The sequence below is a fragment of the Dermacentor andersoni genome, chromosome 2, assembly GCF_023375885.2.
Source record: "Dermacentor andersoni chromosome 2, qqDerAnde1_hic_scaffold, whole genome shotgun sequence".
Lineage (NCBI taxonomy): Eukaryota > Metazoa > Arthropoda > Arachnida > Ixodida > Ixodidae > Dermacentor > Dermacentor andersoni.
The window spans coordinates 12,312,706-12,330,751 of record NC_092815.1 but is presented as its reverse complement, the minus strand read 5'-3'; the positions used below and the strand labels follow the sequence as shown (position 1 = coordinate 12,330,751).

The following is an 18,046-nucleotide window of genomic DNA, read 5'->3' as shown; positions in this document are numbered from 1 at the left end:
GAAAGTTTTTGTAAAGATTACACATTCATTCATTCATTCATTCATTCATTCATTCATTCATTCATTCATTCACTCATTTATTTTTATACTCGGAAGGCCTGAGGGCATTACAGAGAGGAGCAGCATACAAAATCTTAGGCACACTTTTTGAAGTTGTCAGTGTTGATTATGGTGGTGATGGAGGCAGGGAGGCGGTTCCATTTATTGCAGGTGCGAGGGACAAACAAATTTAGGCGAGTGTCGGTATGGCATAACGAAATCCCTACCTTAAACTGATGGTCGATGCGGGATGACGAGTAGGACAGAGGAAAAAGCAATTGATTGATAAGAGTGGTGTTATTGTAAATTTTATGAAACAGACAAAGCCTAAAGTACTTGCGGCGGAGAACAAGGTCGGGAAGATTAAGAATAATTTTCATACAAGACACGCTTGCAGTTCTTGAGTAGTTAGACAGAATAAAGCTGGTGGCATGGTTCTGTATAAATTCAATAGCCTGTGATTACATTAAATGACTGGAGTGCCAAACCGTGTGTGCATATTCTAGTTTGGGCCTTGTTAGGGCTTTATAAAGATGAAGTTTTGCAAGCACGGTGGCAGACGAAAAATGACTGCGAAAGAATCCAAGCATGCAATTAGCATTATTAGATATGAGGTCAGCATGCATTTTCTATGAGAGATTATTTGTTATATGAATGCCAAGATATGTATACAGGGAAAACACGGGGAGGGCGGGAGATGGAAATTCAAGACGATGAGCAAAACGAGAACAAGGTGAAAGCAGGAGCCAACAATAACCGGTCTGCATAAATTTCTCTTCCGTGTACGAGCCTAACCTGCGAGCACGGCGTATGCTTTCATCAGGTATTGAAAGGCTTAGAACATCATGAAGAATATCCCAAACATGGTTTTCTGACTGGGACCAGTTTTTGTCACTGCTGTCTTTTATGCTGTAAGAGATCAGATTTTCCCGCCGTGATCCATCTTTGAGATCATCTTACCGTGCATTTATGGCGGACGATTCTTCACGTAAAGCCTCAGTTACAGTGCTACTATGGTCACGTACATTTTCTTGTGTGCCTAATGAATCAACCAGGGACTCAACAGCGGATAGTCTGGTAGCCAAATCAAAAACTGTTTCTTCTAATTGCTGCTGATTGGCTTTAACCTGGGAACGAGCTGACAATAGAGACTTTTAGCGTGTCCGCTATTCCTGCAAACGTGGGCAGTTTGGCCAGATTGTCGGATGTGTGGCTGTGTAAACATGAGCGGCCGGAGCGGTGCAGCCGCCTGGTGGCGTAGAGTTCAATCAGACAAACACAGAGTTAAAATTGCAGTAACCAACTATATCCTGCTTCGCTGCTGATGCAAATTTTCGGCAGCAGCGTAATAGTGAACATGATTACGCCGCTGTCGAAAATTTACACCAGCAGCTAAGCAGAATATAGTAATTGGCTTTGTGTTTGTGCGGTCAAGCTTTGTACCACCAGCTGGTGCCACCAATCTGGCCGCTCAGGTTTATACCCCCGCTCAACCGGCAAACTGCCCGCGCTTGCTGGAATACCGGACGCACTAAAATTCTCTAATAGCTCATCATGACGATCATCCGACTTTGCAGATAGCGGGGAAGTAGCAGCAAGGATTTCTGAGGTGTCAGTTGGCCCTGGGTTTAATTCAATGTCGCCTGCTAACAATAACAATTTGAAAACATGTAGACAGTCACAGGCAGTATGGAACAACACTTCTGAGCAAGGAAGAAGCAGCATACAAACATTTATAGTATGTCTAGGGTATAAGGAGGCGATAATCATCAACCTGCAGAAGATGAGAAGGAAGCAGAACAGGGCAAAAAGCGTCCACATGCCTGCCACTCTTCCTTGCCTACCAACAAATCATTTCACAGCACAGACTTTTGTATCCTCAGGGTGAGCCTATGATGTGGGGGATGACATCACACAGGTGAGAAAAACAGGTCCCACACTCTGTGACGTGTCGATGGTCTTGTTGGAAGGAGGCGCAGTAAACCACGGTGACGAAACGGTAGTGTTGGCATGATGCCAGGCAGTGACAGATGAACATGTGCCCAGAACAGTTAAGATCTGCAGAAGAAGGAAGTAGAACGAGGCGTATGCCCGTATGCCTGCCTCTCTTCCTTGCCCACTCACTGTACTTTCACATGAAAGACTTAGTTGCCAATTTAGTGATTGATAAGTATAGTTGACTGTAGCAATGTGAAGTATTAAATTTTGTGGTACCGTGCTGATGGGATGGCAAGGTGATAGCTTGACTGCATAATATTGACTTGCATTTATAGAACTAAACATTTCAGCAGTTTAGCAACCCATGTCCTGTGCTAAGCTAGCAACAAAAAGGATGATTGCATCATGTTGTTCCCAGTTAAGATTGCAGAAGGAGCAACAACTGCACCTTGCAATAGTCAGCTGCCATGGCCAGCTGGGTATAGTTGCACTGGTGTGTTTATTGCAAAATAGCAGCCTTCAGTCATGGTTAACTACACTGAAGCACAATCACAGGGAACAGCTGTATGTTGTCATCTGTAAAAATCTAGGTTTGCCATGCTTGCTTACAGTATGCTCCGGAGCTTCCACCAACTCCTATTGAAGGCAGTTCAGAATCAGAATCAGAATCAAATTGTATTGCTACATACGAAGTTATTACAACATGTAATATACAGGAGGAGGTCCCAGAGTCGGAGACTGAATTGGGACCTCCTGTACATGATATATACGAAAGGAAAAGTAAACTTAACGCAGCGACAGTAATAGATACAACTATAAAAACGAATTAGAAAGGCAGCAATTATGAAAACAGTAGAACACGAATTAAATAAATTAAGCAACATATGGAAACATGAACAAATTGAACAGAAAATCCGCTTACGTGATTATTAAGCATGATATAAACTTCAGTATTAACCAATGAAAATGCAAACGCATGCATTATGTGGCATATACAAAAAAAAATGTTTTGTAAGGCTTGGTTGGTTCAAAAAAAAAAACTTTTTGAATTCTGTAATAAATGAATGTAGTGTTGTTAATTTTAAAACAAATGGTAGCGAGTTCCATAATAAATGTTGTGTATATGTTGTAGCCTGCCTAACTGCAGTGTGTCTTTCAGTGCTCCTAATACATGCGTTGTTTACCAGGATCCATCTCAGCAGGGCCAGCCAGGCAGTACACCCTTGCTGGTATTTGTCAACTCCAAGTCTGGTGACAACCAAGGAGTCCGGTTCATCCGACGCTTCAAGCAGCTTCTCAATCCAGCTCAAGTCTTCGATCTCATGAATGGAGGTCCCAGCCTTGGGTACACAGAAAATACAATATAAACACTTTTACTGCACTAAGCAGTTTTGAGCTTTGAACCAGGCTATCTCTATAATATCATGCTCGAACATATATGTACGCTGGAGGTGAATGGGAGTAGATAAAGAGATGGAACTAATGCACAGGGGATGACAAGTTTGTGCAGAGACTGTCTGATTATGTGTACAGAGTGTTTTAATGAGTGATAATTAGCAAATAGCAGACGCAACCCACAAACAGAGCAGTGAAGGTGCGGTGCAGTACAGGAGTAATACAAGAGATCATGTGAATGTGTCACATGTATCAAGACAAGTGGGAAGCAGGGATGCGTGTACGCGGCAGTACAAAGAATTAGGTGACCTATCGTGAATATATCAAATGCATCCCGCATAGCTGAATTAAGCTCAGATACTATGCCTTTGTCCAAGAATAAGTCCCCAGGAGAAGAACGAGGGCTGTCAAATCACATGATGGAGGCTTAGGAAGCTGTGGCTCATCAAGCTTCGCAGGCCGTTTGCACTACTGCACCCTTGAGACTCCTGATCTAACAACACTGCCTCATCTGTTTTGTTCACAAAAGTGTTGTATAGCCTCAAACTTTGCTGCAGTGCTCAAGTACAAACAGCACTGAAGTAAAACACTATTATAAGGAGGCTCGAGTAAAGCATGGAGCTTTAAGCGTGGCTGTAAGCAGATGCATGGTCAGGCTTGCATCGTGTGATCACCGTGCTTGGTTCTCATTCTGATCCAACCTGCTTACCTATGGGTCTATTTGAGTCAGCCAAGTTTCTCTGCACCTTCTGCACCTATTCACAGTGCACTGCACCGAAGCAGTAGATTCGCCAAGGTGCAGAGGTGCACCCTGCACTCCCGCGCTCGATTGAATGGGGTGCAAGGCAAGGTGCCGCCGCGATGCAATGCAACCTTGAACCTTGCAGCGAGTGGGTGCAGCCTGGCCCACCCATAACTGGCACCACCTGCACCTTTTCGTTTCTGGTGCCGTGCACCTTTTTTGGAATCGAACAAACCTTATGTGACATACACAATATCACTGCCTGTCTCACCCTGTGGTCCTCAGATCAGAAACCAAATGCTTTGACTCAATAGTGCACTCTCGTTTTTGCAGAGACATTGCTGCAGTTCCTGCATGATGCAGAGTTACAAGCTTTTATTTAGTTTATTTCCCATATGCCTTGTGGCAGACTCTTAAAATAAAGAAAGAAAGAAAGGAAAGGCTCCATGTGTAAATGAACTGTACCGAAAAAGTTCTGACCTATTAATCGTACGTTTTCCTGGTTAGTACGTTTTTTCTTGTGGTTCCTTCCAAAACGTATGAACGAGGTTCCACTGTACATCAAACGCTGTCATTCAAATTATTTGCGGTTGATGTCAGACCTTGCAGTGTCATTGCTTCACAAAGCACCGCCAATGCAGTCACATGTGGTTGCAGGCTGCGCATGTTTCGGGCATTTGTGCCCCTGCGGGTGCTTGTGTGTGCGGGAGACGGCAGCGTGAGCTGGGTGCTGAGTGAGATGGACCGGCTGTCACTGCACCGGCAATGCCAGACGGGCGTGCTGCCACTGGGTACGGGAAACGACCTGGCACGTGTGCTGGGATGGGGATCGGTCTGTGATGACGATGCACAGTTACCGCAGCTGCTTGAGAAGTACACCCGTGCAGCCCCACGGCTCCTTGACCGGTGAGTTCTGAGCCTGCAGTACTGACGGCTGGGCATACCACACCGATCTATAGTGCAAATGATTCCACTTCATTTCATCAAGCCGGTGCTGTATGTGGCATCAGCTGGGCCATAAGACACATCTAGCATGAGGTAACAGGCTTGAATCTCTGGCTGCAGCCACTGCATTATGCAGGGGACATAATCCAAAAAGGCTCATGTATCCAGGACATATAAGAACCTCAAGTCACCAGAATTAATACATAGCTCCCCTCACTACAGCACCTTTCATAACAAGATGGCTTTGTAGTGTAAAAACACACACATTCAATTTTTCAATAAGACATGACTTAAAGCCTTATCATAGGTGTCTTGGAGCACAGCTCAGCTCTTGTCATCATACTGGGAATCTGAAATCGAGAGTATTATAAAACCCTGGTCTGGACAAAACATGAAAAAATGTGAAGACAGACGCCGACCACAAAAGATTTAGTAATGTTAACATTTCAGTTTTGCTTTTGTGACGGGTATTTGTATTCACATGCTGTGAGTATCTTCGCCAGAAAAGAATCTACTGCTCGACTCCTTTAAGATGGGTACTTTAGCTGAAACTCGAGAGAGTGTCTTGTTGCGGCTACGACTGCACAATTCAGACAAAGAATGTTGGACTGAACAGTTTTGTGTCATAGAAACTTCTGAGGGAGGGCCGGAAGTACAGCACAATTTGGTTTTAGCTCAAAGATGCTCAAGCACCAAGCTATTTTATCTGTATCAGAATGGCACTTGCGTATGTTTTCATATCCCAAAAGACATCAGCCGTCATGACTTTGCTTTTCTGCTGTTTTACATGCCATGTAGATATTTTGCATTATTGCAATACAGTTAAACCATGATATAATGAACTTCAGTATAACGAAATTATCGTTATAACGAAGTATTTAACTTTTCATAATGTCTTGTCCATAGGACATCATGTATTTAAAACTGCAATATAACAAAGTGTGTTTGTGTGCGATTTCAATATAACTAAATTTCACTGCCGCCGCAAAGGAATACCGAGACAATAAATGGAAACTGCCACGGATGCAGATGGCTGAATGAATGATTTACAAGCGGCTGCTTGTAAATACATCTCTCAAACTGCGCACAGTGCAAAGAGAGTGACCACCGAAGTGGGGCTGCACCATGTTCTGTATGAAGTCTAAGTGTCGTAAGATCCTATCGAGCCCCACCCATGGTGTGCTTTAGGTGCGAATGAAAGTGTGCGAGGGTGAGAGGCTACACAGCCACGCACCCTGCTTTAGAGGTAGTCTGCCGCGTATGCAAAGAGTGGGCACGCCAAGGCAGCGTGGCACTATGTAAACTGTCTTCCCAGGCATTTAGTACTGGAGGTTGCATAATCTCGAGTTTCGGTGGTGTTTTGGAGTGAGAGGCAGACAAAGCATTCGCTCCCCACTGCCGGCGCTTTTCCTGATAGCGTCGTCCCAGTGCAGGCAATGCTATCAGCCGCGGGCTATCAGTGCAAGGGAAAGCATTTCGCTTAATTCGTACTGCCAATGTGAAAATGTCGTCGACGTTATGTCGCATGAAACCGTATCATTCGTCGTCAACTATAAAGTTTATCAACATGAATTGTTTTCTCATTGAAATTAGTATTTTTTTTCAATTGTTCGATAATTCGGTAAATTCTGCAGCCCCTTTCCATGTAAGAAAAATCGATCGGCGACTGTGCTTATTTGCATAAAAGGTCAAATTTCACTATAACAAAATTTCGATATAACGAAGCAAATTTCTGATTTTACCGGCTTCGTTATGTTGAGGTTTAACTGTACAATGTCCTATTTACTTAGCACTAGTTTTCTCCTTTGTTGTATGTTATGTAGACCAACATGATTACTGTATTTACTTGCATAATGATCGCACTCGCATAATGATCGCACCCATGAATTTTGTCGTCAGAATTAGATTTTTTTTCTTCCCATGTAGTGATCGCACCCCGAACTTGCCGCAGTGATATGTGGTGTGCCAAGTCTAGCTAATGACGATCGCGCTTACTGTCTGTCAAATGCAGTCGAATGCTATGCAAACTGCACGCACCGAACATTCTTAAGCAGATGACCCATTTCATTCCTTTCATCACTTTCCACACTTCCATGAAAAAAAAAAAAAAAAACTACAACCAAACTTGCCTTGACTTTATTATTTGTAGGCTTTATAATGGTTGTGAACAACAACAACAAATAAGGTGCCTTTTGATTCTTCTTGTCTGCACTTGGCATGCAACAAATTGCGAGCGGCAACAATAGTGGCCACGTTTACACTGATACTTTAGAAGTGTACACTATTCATACGCCGACGCTTGTAACACAGCTGAGATATTTGCCCACCCATAGCGGAAGTGTGCCATATTTAGATGGTCGTGAAGACAGATGCCGCAGTTTCCGCAGCGTGCCCGCCATGGGTTTCTGTCAAAGAGCGCCCATCTCTGTTTCTGTCTCTTCAATGTGGTCATGGTTACATTATTGCCACAAACTTGCCGATAGTAACAATATTATTCATTGCTGATGCGGAAGAAATTGTTTCAATGCCTGTGATATACTCATGAGAAGAAAAAAAATCGCATTCGGCGCATTCGGTTTGCTCCGCCGGCCGCCATTTTTGTTTTCGTGTCCCACACTGTTACAGCGGCAGCCGTCGATTTGTTGACCTGTTGTCATCCCACAGCAAATGCGGGATGAAAAAAAAAGACGTTTTCTTTTCGCAGAAAATTTTACCCGCGTAATAATCACACCCCTGAATTTTCGTCACCTTTTTTGACAAAAAAGTGTGATCATTAAGTGAGTAAATACGGTAATGCTTTCTGTATGGGTGACTAACCGAGCTCATCAACACAAATTTGTCATATTACATATTGCTACGGAACAGTATTTGCGATCACGAAGAGGCGAGTAGTGTGAAGACGATGACGATGATGAGAGGCTAGCACGGGCTGTTGCCTCTTGGCCAAGCGCGGCGTATCTTCTTGTAAATATACTTGTATATAGCTTTTCGTCTGCGTCTTCCTACGTAACATATCTGGTGGAGGTGCTGGGTATCGATCCCGGTACCTCTCGCAACATGATGTTACTAAAGTTTCATAGCTTTAAGGCATCTAAGGAAATAGAGTGCCACTACAAAACAAAAAGGCATTTAGTCAAATGCAATCTACAGGCCCTTCATTTCCTGGAAGTAACAAACTTCTTCCAGACTTCAACATAATGAGCTGAAACAGTGGTGAGCTATACCACCCTGACTGATATGACACTTTATTAAATTCCCCCCCCCCCCTATTTTTCTGTGTTGCTGTTGGCTGCTGAACTCTATGAAAATAGGATCCTTCATGAGCAATGTCTTATTCTATCCACATCGTGAGAGGAGACGGTGGAAATATGTAAGCTGATGAAGCTCTTTAGACATTCAATGTGATGTGTAAAGCAGTTCCAATGAGTTCTGGAATATATACTTGAATTTTGACAACCGAGAAGATGATAGCAATGGTACAAACTCTGAGCATGCGTGGACCGCAGTCTGACACTGTGCCAAAGCAAGCTCTGATTATAAGCAGCTCCAAAGAGCTGTTTTATTTGTGTGGTAACTGAAGGCATGTCAAAATTTAGATATCTGTTTAGGTTCAAGGTGTAATAAAGAATGTATAGGCAACTGGTCGTTGTGCAATGAGGCCTGCCTTCATGCCTTCAATGCTTGTTTATGACAGATGATTCTAACATGAGCAGTGGTAAGTTTCTTAGAGGCAATTAAGATCTGATTTTTTTACAAGTTTTTTTCCTTCTTCTAACCTGAAGAAGCAGAGTTAATTAATACTGGTGAATTTAATTACTGTATAATGTGCTGCATATGACCATGAGCTTGATTTTTGTCTAGGTGGAGCATAATGACTTACGAAGGGACCATGCCACTACCTTCCAGAAAGATTTCCATGCCAGTATGTTTACATTTTCTTGTATTATTGACGGTATTTCTGAGATTTACTTAAGGAACTTTTTTGCAAAAATATTCTCACAAGTTTTTTAAAATATGAAATTGTCAGCACCACTTGCATTCTTCTTTTCTTTTCCACTAGCAATCGTTTATTCATTCAGTTACTTCGGTGCAGTTCATCCACTTTTACCTTTATGCGGTGCTTTTTACCCGCAGTATGGAAGCTACATTTTGGTTGCACATTGCCACGTTGTCTGGCTTATGAGCATTATGCACATTACAAATAAATAATTTGCTTTTGTGTATCTTGTTTATGGCTGCATGGTATTAGGAAGTGGTAACCTTAGAAAACTGGCTGGTAAAAGTTGAGTGGAGTTGGAAAAGAACTTGGTTGATCAGATATTTGTGGGAAAGGCTTTTTCTTGCAGCTCATGAAGAATAATATCCAGCAGACTAAGCATCTAAAGTTTACTTCAGCTTTGAGTATATTGTATAACCATTACACAATAAAGGGAGCATACAATGCACTGTCTGGTTACACTTTATTATATCCAGCAAACAAGTTTCAGGCAGGTTGCTGTCAAAATCTCCATATAACAGCAAGCATGTACAGACATTGAGTGCCTCTTCTGCTTGTTTTTCTTTCAGTATGACCAAATCGCTGTCTATGAAGACTCTGTGGTTGCTCATCTTTCACAGATACTTCACTCTGATCAGCATTCAGTGGTGATCTCATCAGCAAAGTGAGAATAACTTCCTCAATCACTGTGTAACTTTGTTCTTCTAGTGGTATTGGTTTAACATTTTATTGTTGCTTGACATTACAAGCAGTCTTATTCTATTTATTAGCAGCACTTTCTATTAACCCTTTGGGTGCCATATGTTTTTCCTAAATGCAACAAATTAAGTTTCTCTCTAAGAAACACATCAGCAGTCAATTATTGTGCTATTTATTGGTGATGTGCTCCTGAACCTCTTACAAACATTCATACCTAAAATTCCTGAAGTTAATTCATAAGAATAATTAGTGTTTGTCTGGCAACATGGCCTCTTTAATGCTGTCTGCCCTTTGAAGTCATCTAATAATTGTTATCGAAGTCCTCTTAATCGGAACTCATAAGAAGTTCTTGAATTTCTACCTCAGTAAAAGTTATTGACTTTCTGTATTGGTCATAAAAAGTGCGGGCTTTTTGCACTGGGCTTCTGTGGCCAGACTAGTATACTTAAGCACGGTGCCTGAAGGGTTTATGTGACTTATGTAAGGAATTATTGTACACAATTCTTTCTGGAATAATTCTCGGCATGTCTAGGGTTTTCCCAGGCTTGTAGTTATTTGTATTAGTACCCTTGGTTTAAGAAATTAAGCTCTATGTTTGTGACCGCCTGACCAACATGATCAAGTCAAGAAAGGACGTTTCACACAGACTGTAGGTCATGTATGCTCGTATTATTTGGCTCAAACACTTGAGCCATGTTGCATACACATGCTGCATTTAATTATCGCAACCTTTATCTTGTAAATCTTAAACATCTGATAAAAGGGTTAGAGAAAAACTTAATGCCACTTTAATACTGGATAGGACCCAGTTTACATGATTTCGCTGGCATTTGCAGGGTAGTTATGTCACGGCTATGTTGCATTTGATGTGTCGCCATTCTGTGATATCTCCCTTGTGGGTCTCAAATGTGACCTTGGGACAAAGAAACGAGAATACCGTAGTGCAGACAATCACAAGGGCATTTATTGCACCTTTTATACACCAATCTAGCCAGCCAAATTATTACCGACAGAACGTGCCAATGGGTGTATGACAAATCAAGGAAGTCCGACTCACCAAGACCGGATAGCAAGTGAACATGTTCACTTCCATGCTGGACACCAATGCCTAATTCTTAGCATGTACGGTCATGCGAACGGTGGTGCATTCGAACGATCACGTTCGTCCATTTCGGTGCCCTGCTCATAAGCCTTTTGCAGGATGGTCCCGCGAATGGCTGGTGAGTCTGCGAAATGTCCATGCAGGTAGCAGACCCCAAGCCAAAGAGGATCAGGCTACTCTGTTTTGCACCCGAGTAACCCTGTCACTAGATGGCTTTAGCAGCACAACATTCGCACCATCTCTCGTACTCTGCAACCACACTGACTACGCCGGCACTTAGCTACGCAGGGAATCCTGATTGCAGGAGATGTGAGAGTCATGCAGGGAAAACAACATCAGGGGATGTGTGAGGGTTGAACGTTCCCATACTCTATACTGCAGTGTGCTTCAACTATGAAAATTATAGTTCGTGATATAGTGGTGTAGACAGGGAGACAATGAAAGCTATTGAGTTCTGCAGCCTGCTCCACTCGCACAGATTGCAGCTGATACAGACATGAAACTACTATCATACACAAGAGCATGTGGCATCATGCTGCTGTACACTATGATAATGGCTACATATCATTGCTAATAAGCAGGCTTGTGATGAATTTAATTGCAGAATATTGCTTCAAGCACTCCTATCCCATGTGCCCCTGTCCCATGCTCATTTTTTACATTGACACCACAACACATCTGCCAAGCTTTGCATTATTCTATGCTGTACAGTGCTTCTATTTGTGATGTGCATAAACAACCACAATGTGCCCTATGCATTTGAGAAGCGCATTCTCTTCTTAAAGGACCAGAGGGCAATGGCATAACCAAAAATGAAGGGCACAATGTGTCTTAATGTGATTAGCATTCTTAAGGTACTTAAGAATGCTAATCCAGAGGCTGTCTGTCTGTCCATCCGTCTGTCTCTTCGCCTGCCTGCCTGCCTTGCCGGCCTGTACTGTTTCCCTGACAACTTGGGTCACTGAGAGAGATGGATGGATGGATGGATGGAAAAACTTTAATAAGGTTCATCGGGACTAGCATGTAGCGGGCTGCTCCCATGTTGGGACAGAAAGACCATGCTTCTCCGCCGCTTCGCGGGTCCATTGGACTGCCCATAGTTGGGATTCCATAGGAATACCAACTATTGGGATTCAAAATTGTTGGGATTCAGTTGGGAATCTCATAGTTGGGATTCAAAATCGGGACTATGTAGGGCAGCCTCCCACTTGGACGACGTAACATCTTCGTCGCCCCGTAACGCACGGCACCGCCAGAGCGTATGATCTAAGTTGGTAAAGTCTGAGCAAAGAGTGCAAGTGTTTGACGTTTGAATTTCGGGATAGATCCAGTGTAAGAGGGCAGGGCTAAGGTATACCCTGACTTGCAAAAGTCTCAGTGTCAATGCCTGAGGCCTGTTCAATTTACTGTGCGGCGGCGGGCACTTCCGCCTCCCCAGATAAAAGTACTTCGTGAGTTCATTGTACGAGGCAGGGGGATCTCTATTGTTCGGAACCTCAGCGCCGCGTCACCCGATAGCTATGCGGTCGACAACTCCTCATGTAGCTCTGTGGGCCGACTCGTTGAGGTACGACAGGGTGCCCTTGATCTGTCCCATGTGAGGAGCGAACCAGACGATGGCGTGTTGCTTGAGTTCCTTGTCCCATAGGATCCGCAAGACCGGTTTCGAGACGGTGCCCTTGGCGAATGCTCGGACCGCCGATTTCGAGTCACTGTATATCGTTGTTCTCCCGTTGTCTAGCCGGGCCAACACTATTGCGGCCTGTTCCACAACCTCGGACCTTTGAGGAGTTTATTATTTTCCTGTCTTGATCGACGCTGACTGTAGCGAATGCCTTTCCGTCAAAGTACCGGGCTGCATCGACAAAACAGCAACTTTGGGTGCGTGCACTGGCCTCTTCCAGGAGGACTTTAGCCCTAGCCCTTTGTCTGCCCACATTGTACTCGGGGTGGACATTCCGAGGAATGGGGGCAACGGCAATGCGCTCTTTCTGTTCTTGAGGTACGCTACAGAAACGGGCCTCGATCTCCCTTGGGGGAACTTCGTAGACAGTCTGGTAAACTGGGCCCTCTCCTGTGATTCCGCTATCTTTTCTAGCATGTTGTGCATGCTGAGGTGGAGCATTCGCTGCGAGCTCGTGTACATAGGAAGCCCGAGGGCTCTCTTGACTGCCTTTTTTATCAACGCGTTCAGCTTGTCCCTTTCCAACCGCTGCCAGTTGTGCATGGCCGTGATGTAGGCAAAGTGGCGCATCACGAAAGCATGAACGAACCGGACGAGGTTGTCCTCGCTGAGTCCTTGCTGCCAGTTGGTAACCCTTCTTATCAACCTGATGGCATTGCCCGTTTTCTTGGTGAGCTTCAGTATCGTCTGGTCATTGGAGCCGTTTGATTCAATTATCATACCCAGAACCCGGAAAGAGTCCACCCTGGGGATGTGACATCCCTCACTTATTTTTAGAGTGATGCCGATGTCCTCTACAGGCCTCCAACCTTTCAGTTTGGGGTCCTTGCGCTTGGGCCTCTACAGCAGTAGCTCTGATTTCTGCAGCAAGCATCAGAGGCCGTTTGGTCTCAGGTAGTCTTCTGTGACCTGGATGGCTTCTTGAAGTGCATCCTGTAAACGTTCGTCGCTGCCACCGATGCACCATATGGTGACGTCGTCTTCATATATCGTGTGGAGAGAGGAGAGAATTTATTGAGGAAATGCAGAGAGGTTGGCCTGAGGTAATATCTGTAGCCTGCTGCCTTGCTAGCGTAGCAGAGTAGCAGGCTACAGGATATGCTACCCATTAGACCATGGAATTCCCAGTGTAGGAAGTCCACGGTCTAATGGGTAGAGCACTGGGCTTTTGTGCGGATAGTACTGGGTTCGAAGCCAACCACCATACCATCTTGGATCACTGGGTATGTGCGATTGAGTAGGTGATGCTATTCAATGAACTTCTTTGATGCCAATTGTGTCACCAGCCGTGTGCCACAAGGTATGCACCACTCCTCAATGATCTTCAACGCCAACTTGGGCCACTGGGTACGTGCTGCTAATCAATGGCAAAAAAAAACGCTGGGAAGGTGCCAGGCTACTGCCTGTTTCGGGCACCTCCTGCAAACAAACATGTATCTTAATTGCACAGTGGGCTGCAGCAGATTCTATCCAGGGCAATACAATGATCAGTATAAATTATGTAAGGGTACGGCAGATCTGCCACATATCCTATGGGCATGCTCGAAGGTGGCTCCTTTCGAGGGCTGCAAAATTCAAAACTGGCAGCAGTGGGAAACCCAGGAGATCTCGGCTGTCTGCTAGGTGGAGGGAGGCTGCGTCTGCCCCCATGATTGCTGGCACCAATAAATTTTGAATCACTCGCTCTGGTGCTTGGGTGGAATTGAACCTGCATCATATATATTCAGACAAATATCTCTGAATGCATATTCATACAAGCACCATGTGCAGACTTGGTGGTGGCGCGCTGGATGACCCAGCGTGTCCAGAGGGAAGCGTGAGAGAGGAGCCCGGCTGCATACACACCTCATACATGATGATTGATTGATTGATTGAGTGAAAACTTTATTATTCCATCGAGCTGGGGTGCCTGCCTCTTAACCTACATACAGGTAGGGGGCGAGGACGAAGCAGTCCCTGTGCATTGAGGATGGTGAGTCTTCACGGCCTCAACGGCCAGGTGAATTGTTCGACCCTGGTCGTCTTCAGCCTCGCTCTGGAGCAAAGCTTCCCAGGCTTCTCTACTGTCAATGTTTTCCTTGGCCCCTGGGGAGCCAGCACACTCCCATATTACGTGGTCTAGCATACCTTTCTCCTTACAAATTTTGCAGAGGGTGTTGTTATAGTCCCTCGTCTGAGTTAAGTATATCCAATATGGTTATGTATAATTGTTTCCCTGGAGGCACCACCAAATGCGAGTGTCCTCCAGAGAGAGAGACCGATGCAGATGCACAAAGATTCTTTTTTCGGCTTTGTAATGATCTACAATTTCCCTGTATGTGATGATGTTATCTTTGATCCCTGAAACTGGCTGCTCTAGAGTTGCCCGGTGGTAGAGTGCTCGGACGAGCTCGTGAGCGGCTTCATTTTGGGCCGGAACCCAAATAAAAGTTATGTCCCTCCTAGGAGGATTTTTGAGTAGAATTTGGAGGGCCTCTTCCGAGATTCTCCCTTGGCTTAAATTTCAGATAGCTAATTTACTATTGCATAATATGACTCCCGCTTTTGCACCCGCACAAGCGAGCGCTACTGCAACCTCCTCGGCTGTACAGGCATTCCTTGTGCACGTGGAGCAGGCTATCTTAATGCACCTGCCACCATCAACCACCGTCGATACCACAGCCCCGTCTTACCGCAAGCGGCGTCCACTTACACTACTTTATGCGCCGGTGTGTTTTTAAGTTTATTTTGTAGAGCCTTATCCCAGTGAGCTCTCCTCTCTTTGTTGTAGATAGGCTGCATATTTTTAGCTAGGGGGGCAATTCGGAAGCGTTTGTGCGCGTCCAATGGAATGTCCTTCTTGCCAGTTGGGGCACCCCTGTCGCATTGGATTCCTATCCATTCCATGATTTTTCTCCCTGTTTTGGACTGGTCTAATCTTTACAACTGAGACACTTGTACTGCCTCAGTGAGCTCAACTAGTGTGTTGTGAACCCCCATGTTGAGCAGGAGGACTCGCACATGATGAGCCTCTGTAGTGGCAGTATGGTGTGTCGCTACTTTGCATGATATGGTTTCTGCGGCATTTTTTCCAGTGGAATGGTGGTAAATCTTAATGGGTTATTGGAAGATCTAACCTTTCCTATGCCAAACTGTTTTTCGTGGAACAGCAAAAATATCTTAATTATTTAATGTGATTTTTCATTTTTTGGGAAGTGCACGCAGCTTGTGATATTTCTGTCTGTATCTTTGTGTGTCTCCCTGTCTGTGTCTAACCCCCTTCGTGCCAACTTAGGTTGCATCTTGTTATGTCTCTGTGTCTGTGTCTAACCCCCTTCATGCCAACTTGGGTTGCATCTTTGTATGCCTCCCTGTATGTGTCTAACCCCCTTGATGCCAACTCGGGTTGCTGGGTGGTCCCTATGGTTCAATGGGTACAGCATCTGGCTGCTGTGCTCAGGGAACCGAATTCAAAACCAGCAGTCAGACCAACTTGGGTCACCAGATGTGGGCATGCGTCACTCCTGAATGGGCACGCCAATTGGGGCCGCTGGGTATGTGCCACACTTCAGTGAGCCTCTTTGGCACCAACCTAATTGGGTCACTGGGTATGGGCTGCTCTTCATAATAATCGTCATAACATATAAAGCATATCACCAATTACACACCCATCATAAGAGCAATTGTTAATGGCAGTAATGTCACCAATCATATCCAATGGATGAATGTGCCACCAATTTTATTTTTATCTGGCCTTATCGAGGAAAGGTTATGCCCAAATAATATCGTCAAATTTTTACTTGTAATTGCGGAATATTACTGTTATTCACTATAATCTTTATTTTTATCTTCTTGATGACCCAATAGTAATTTTCTACAGCATGTGTCATACTTTGTGAGGCTGGTAGCAGAAAACAGGGATGTGCAGATGGCAAGTCGTCCTTATCTAGAAGCAATGTCCACATTCTCAGTGCCACCGAAACCTATATGGAGCCTCCTTTGGTATTATCCAAACCAAGTTTTGCTTTGAGCAATGACTCGCAGAGCTTCTCTGTGCCATTTTCATCACTGGGGTTTTAAGGAGCTTCGATAAAATGATGTTTATACCTCAGATGACACTTGTATTTGCTCCCATAACAAACCACACTGGATGGACAGCACCATTTTTAATTCTTTAGAAGCCACACCACTTTCTGTTTTGACCGAGAGCAGTGCCATATATATATGTATTTTTCATTATAGTTCTTGCCATCTGGTAGAGTGATCTGCCACAGCAGATCACTGCCTATGGTTATGTTTCATCACTTCAACAGGAGAGCAATGCAGAAGTGTCCATGTGCCAGGAACTGGGTGCTCATTAACAAATGGGAGCCGGTCAAACTTAGTCAGAAGTCCTCTACTCGTAAGCTCATGCATAGCTCGACTCGTCGCAGTAGCTGAATGGCTATGGCGTTGCACTGCCGAGTTCGAGGTTGCAGATTCAATTACAATCACGGTGGCTACATTTCGATGGGGGCAAAATGCAAACACGCTCGTGTACTTCGATTCAGGGGCTTGTTAAAGGAGGACAAAACTAATCTGGGGTCCCCCACTATGGCAAGCCTCATAATCACCTTTTGTTTCTGGCAAATGAAGCCCAAGGATTGAATTTAAATTTCTTTCATCACCCACCTGAATTTCTTTGGAATGTTAGACCCACCCATCTACTCATTCAGTCTGTGGCGCAGAGAAAACAGCTTCTAGTCATCCATGGCACGCAGGAGGCAATAGAGAGCACTCAATTAGTAAGAATTGCTAATGCACAATTTTGAGATGCGTGTCTGAAAGAACAATGTTCATCCCTGGTATTGAAAGGGCTAAATTGAGCCAACCACGTTTGGGTCTGAGCCTTGTGTTTGGTTTGCCTTTCTCCCCTCACTCTTTTACGATTGGCAAAAGTTATATGTATTTCACAGAGCATTTTGTGCTTCCATGATGCAATCGATTTGGGCCAAGTAAGCACATGTTGCATTCAAGGTTATATTCGCATGAGTGCTTGTCCCACACAGGTTTCTGCTTGTTTTTTAAGAAAGAGGCATAGGAAGTCTCACTCACATTTATTTTTTGCTGCATTATAATTTCTTGCCATCTCTTGTTTTTCCATTATACTGCAGGGTCCTCTGTGAAACTGTGAAGGACTTCATTGCCAAGGTAGGTGCTGCCGACCCTTGCAGTGCCAATGAAGTTGACAAGGACTCCATATCACACAAGGTAAGAGAACTTGTAGAGCTGTTAACTGAGAAACCAGAGTGAAAAGATTTCATTAGTGAGGGACGCCAACTTTTTATACAGATTACCTTGCCCCTTTATTCATCATCACATTTTGTAGTAATTTTTATATGTCTCTGTGCTTATCAAGAGACCTAGTTGGTCTTACGTGTTAGCAGTGTAGTTTGTTCAGAATTATTATGGCCTAGTAAGCCACTTTTATCAATCCTAAGAGCAAAGCAGTTGCATAAGTGCACTTGTTGCAGTTGTACAGAACAC

At 44.3% G+C, this 18,046-nt stretch overlaps 1 protein-coding gene across 1 annotated transcript in view; it reads left to right on the top strand.

Moving 5' to 3' along the window:
• The window catches only part of LOC126542979 (diacylglycerol kinase delta), a 430,642-nt gene that overhangs the window by 324,715 nt on the left and 87,881 nt on the right, over positions 1-18,046 (top strand). Inside the window, exons 10-14 of the mRNA XM_050190110.3 lie at positions 3,165-3,322; positions 4,772-5,020; positions 8,921-8,981; positions 9,626-9,720; positions 17,674-17,770. Of these exons, the coding sequence (XP_050046067.1) occupies positions 3,165-3,322; positions 4,772-5,020; positions 8,921-8,981; positions 9,626-9,720; positions 17,674-17,770 (660 nt within the window). The remainder of the gene's footprint in view (positions 1-3,164; positions 3,323-4,771; positions 5,021-8,920; positions 8,982-9,625; positions 9,721-17,673; positions 17,771-18,046) is intronic.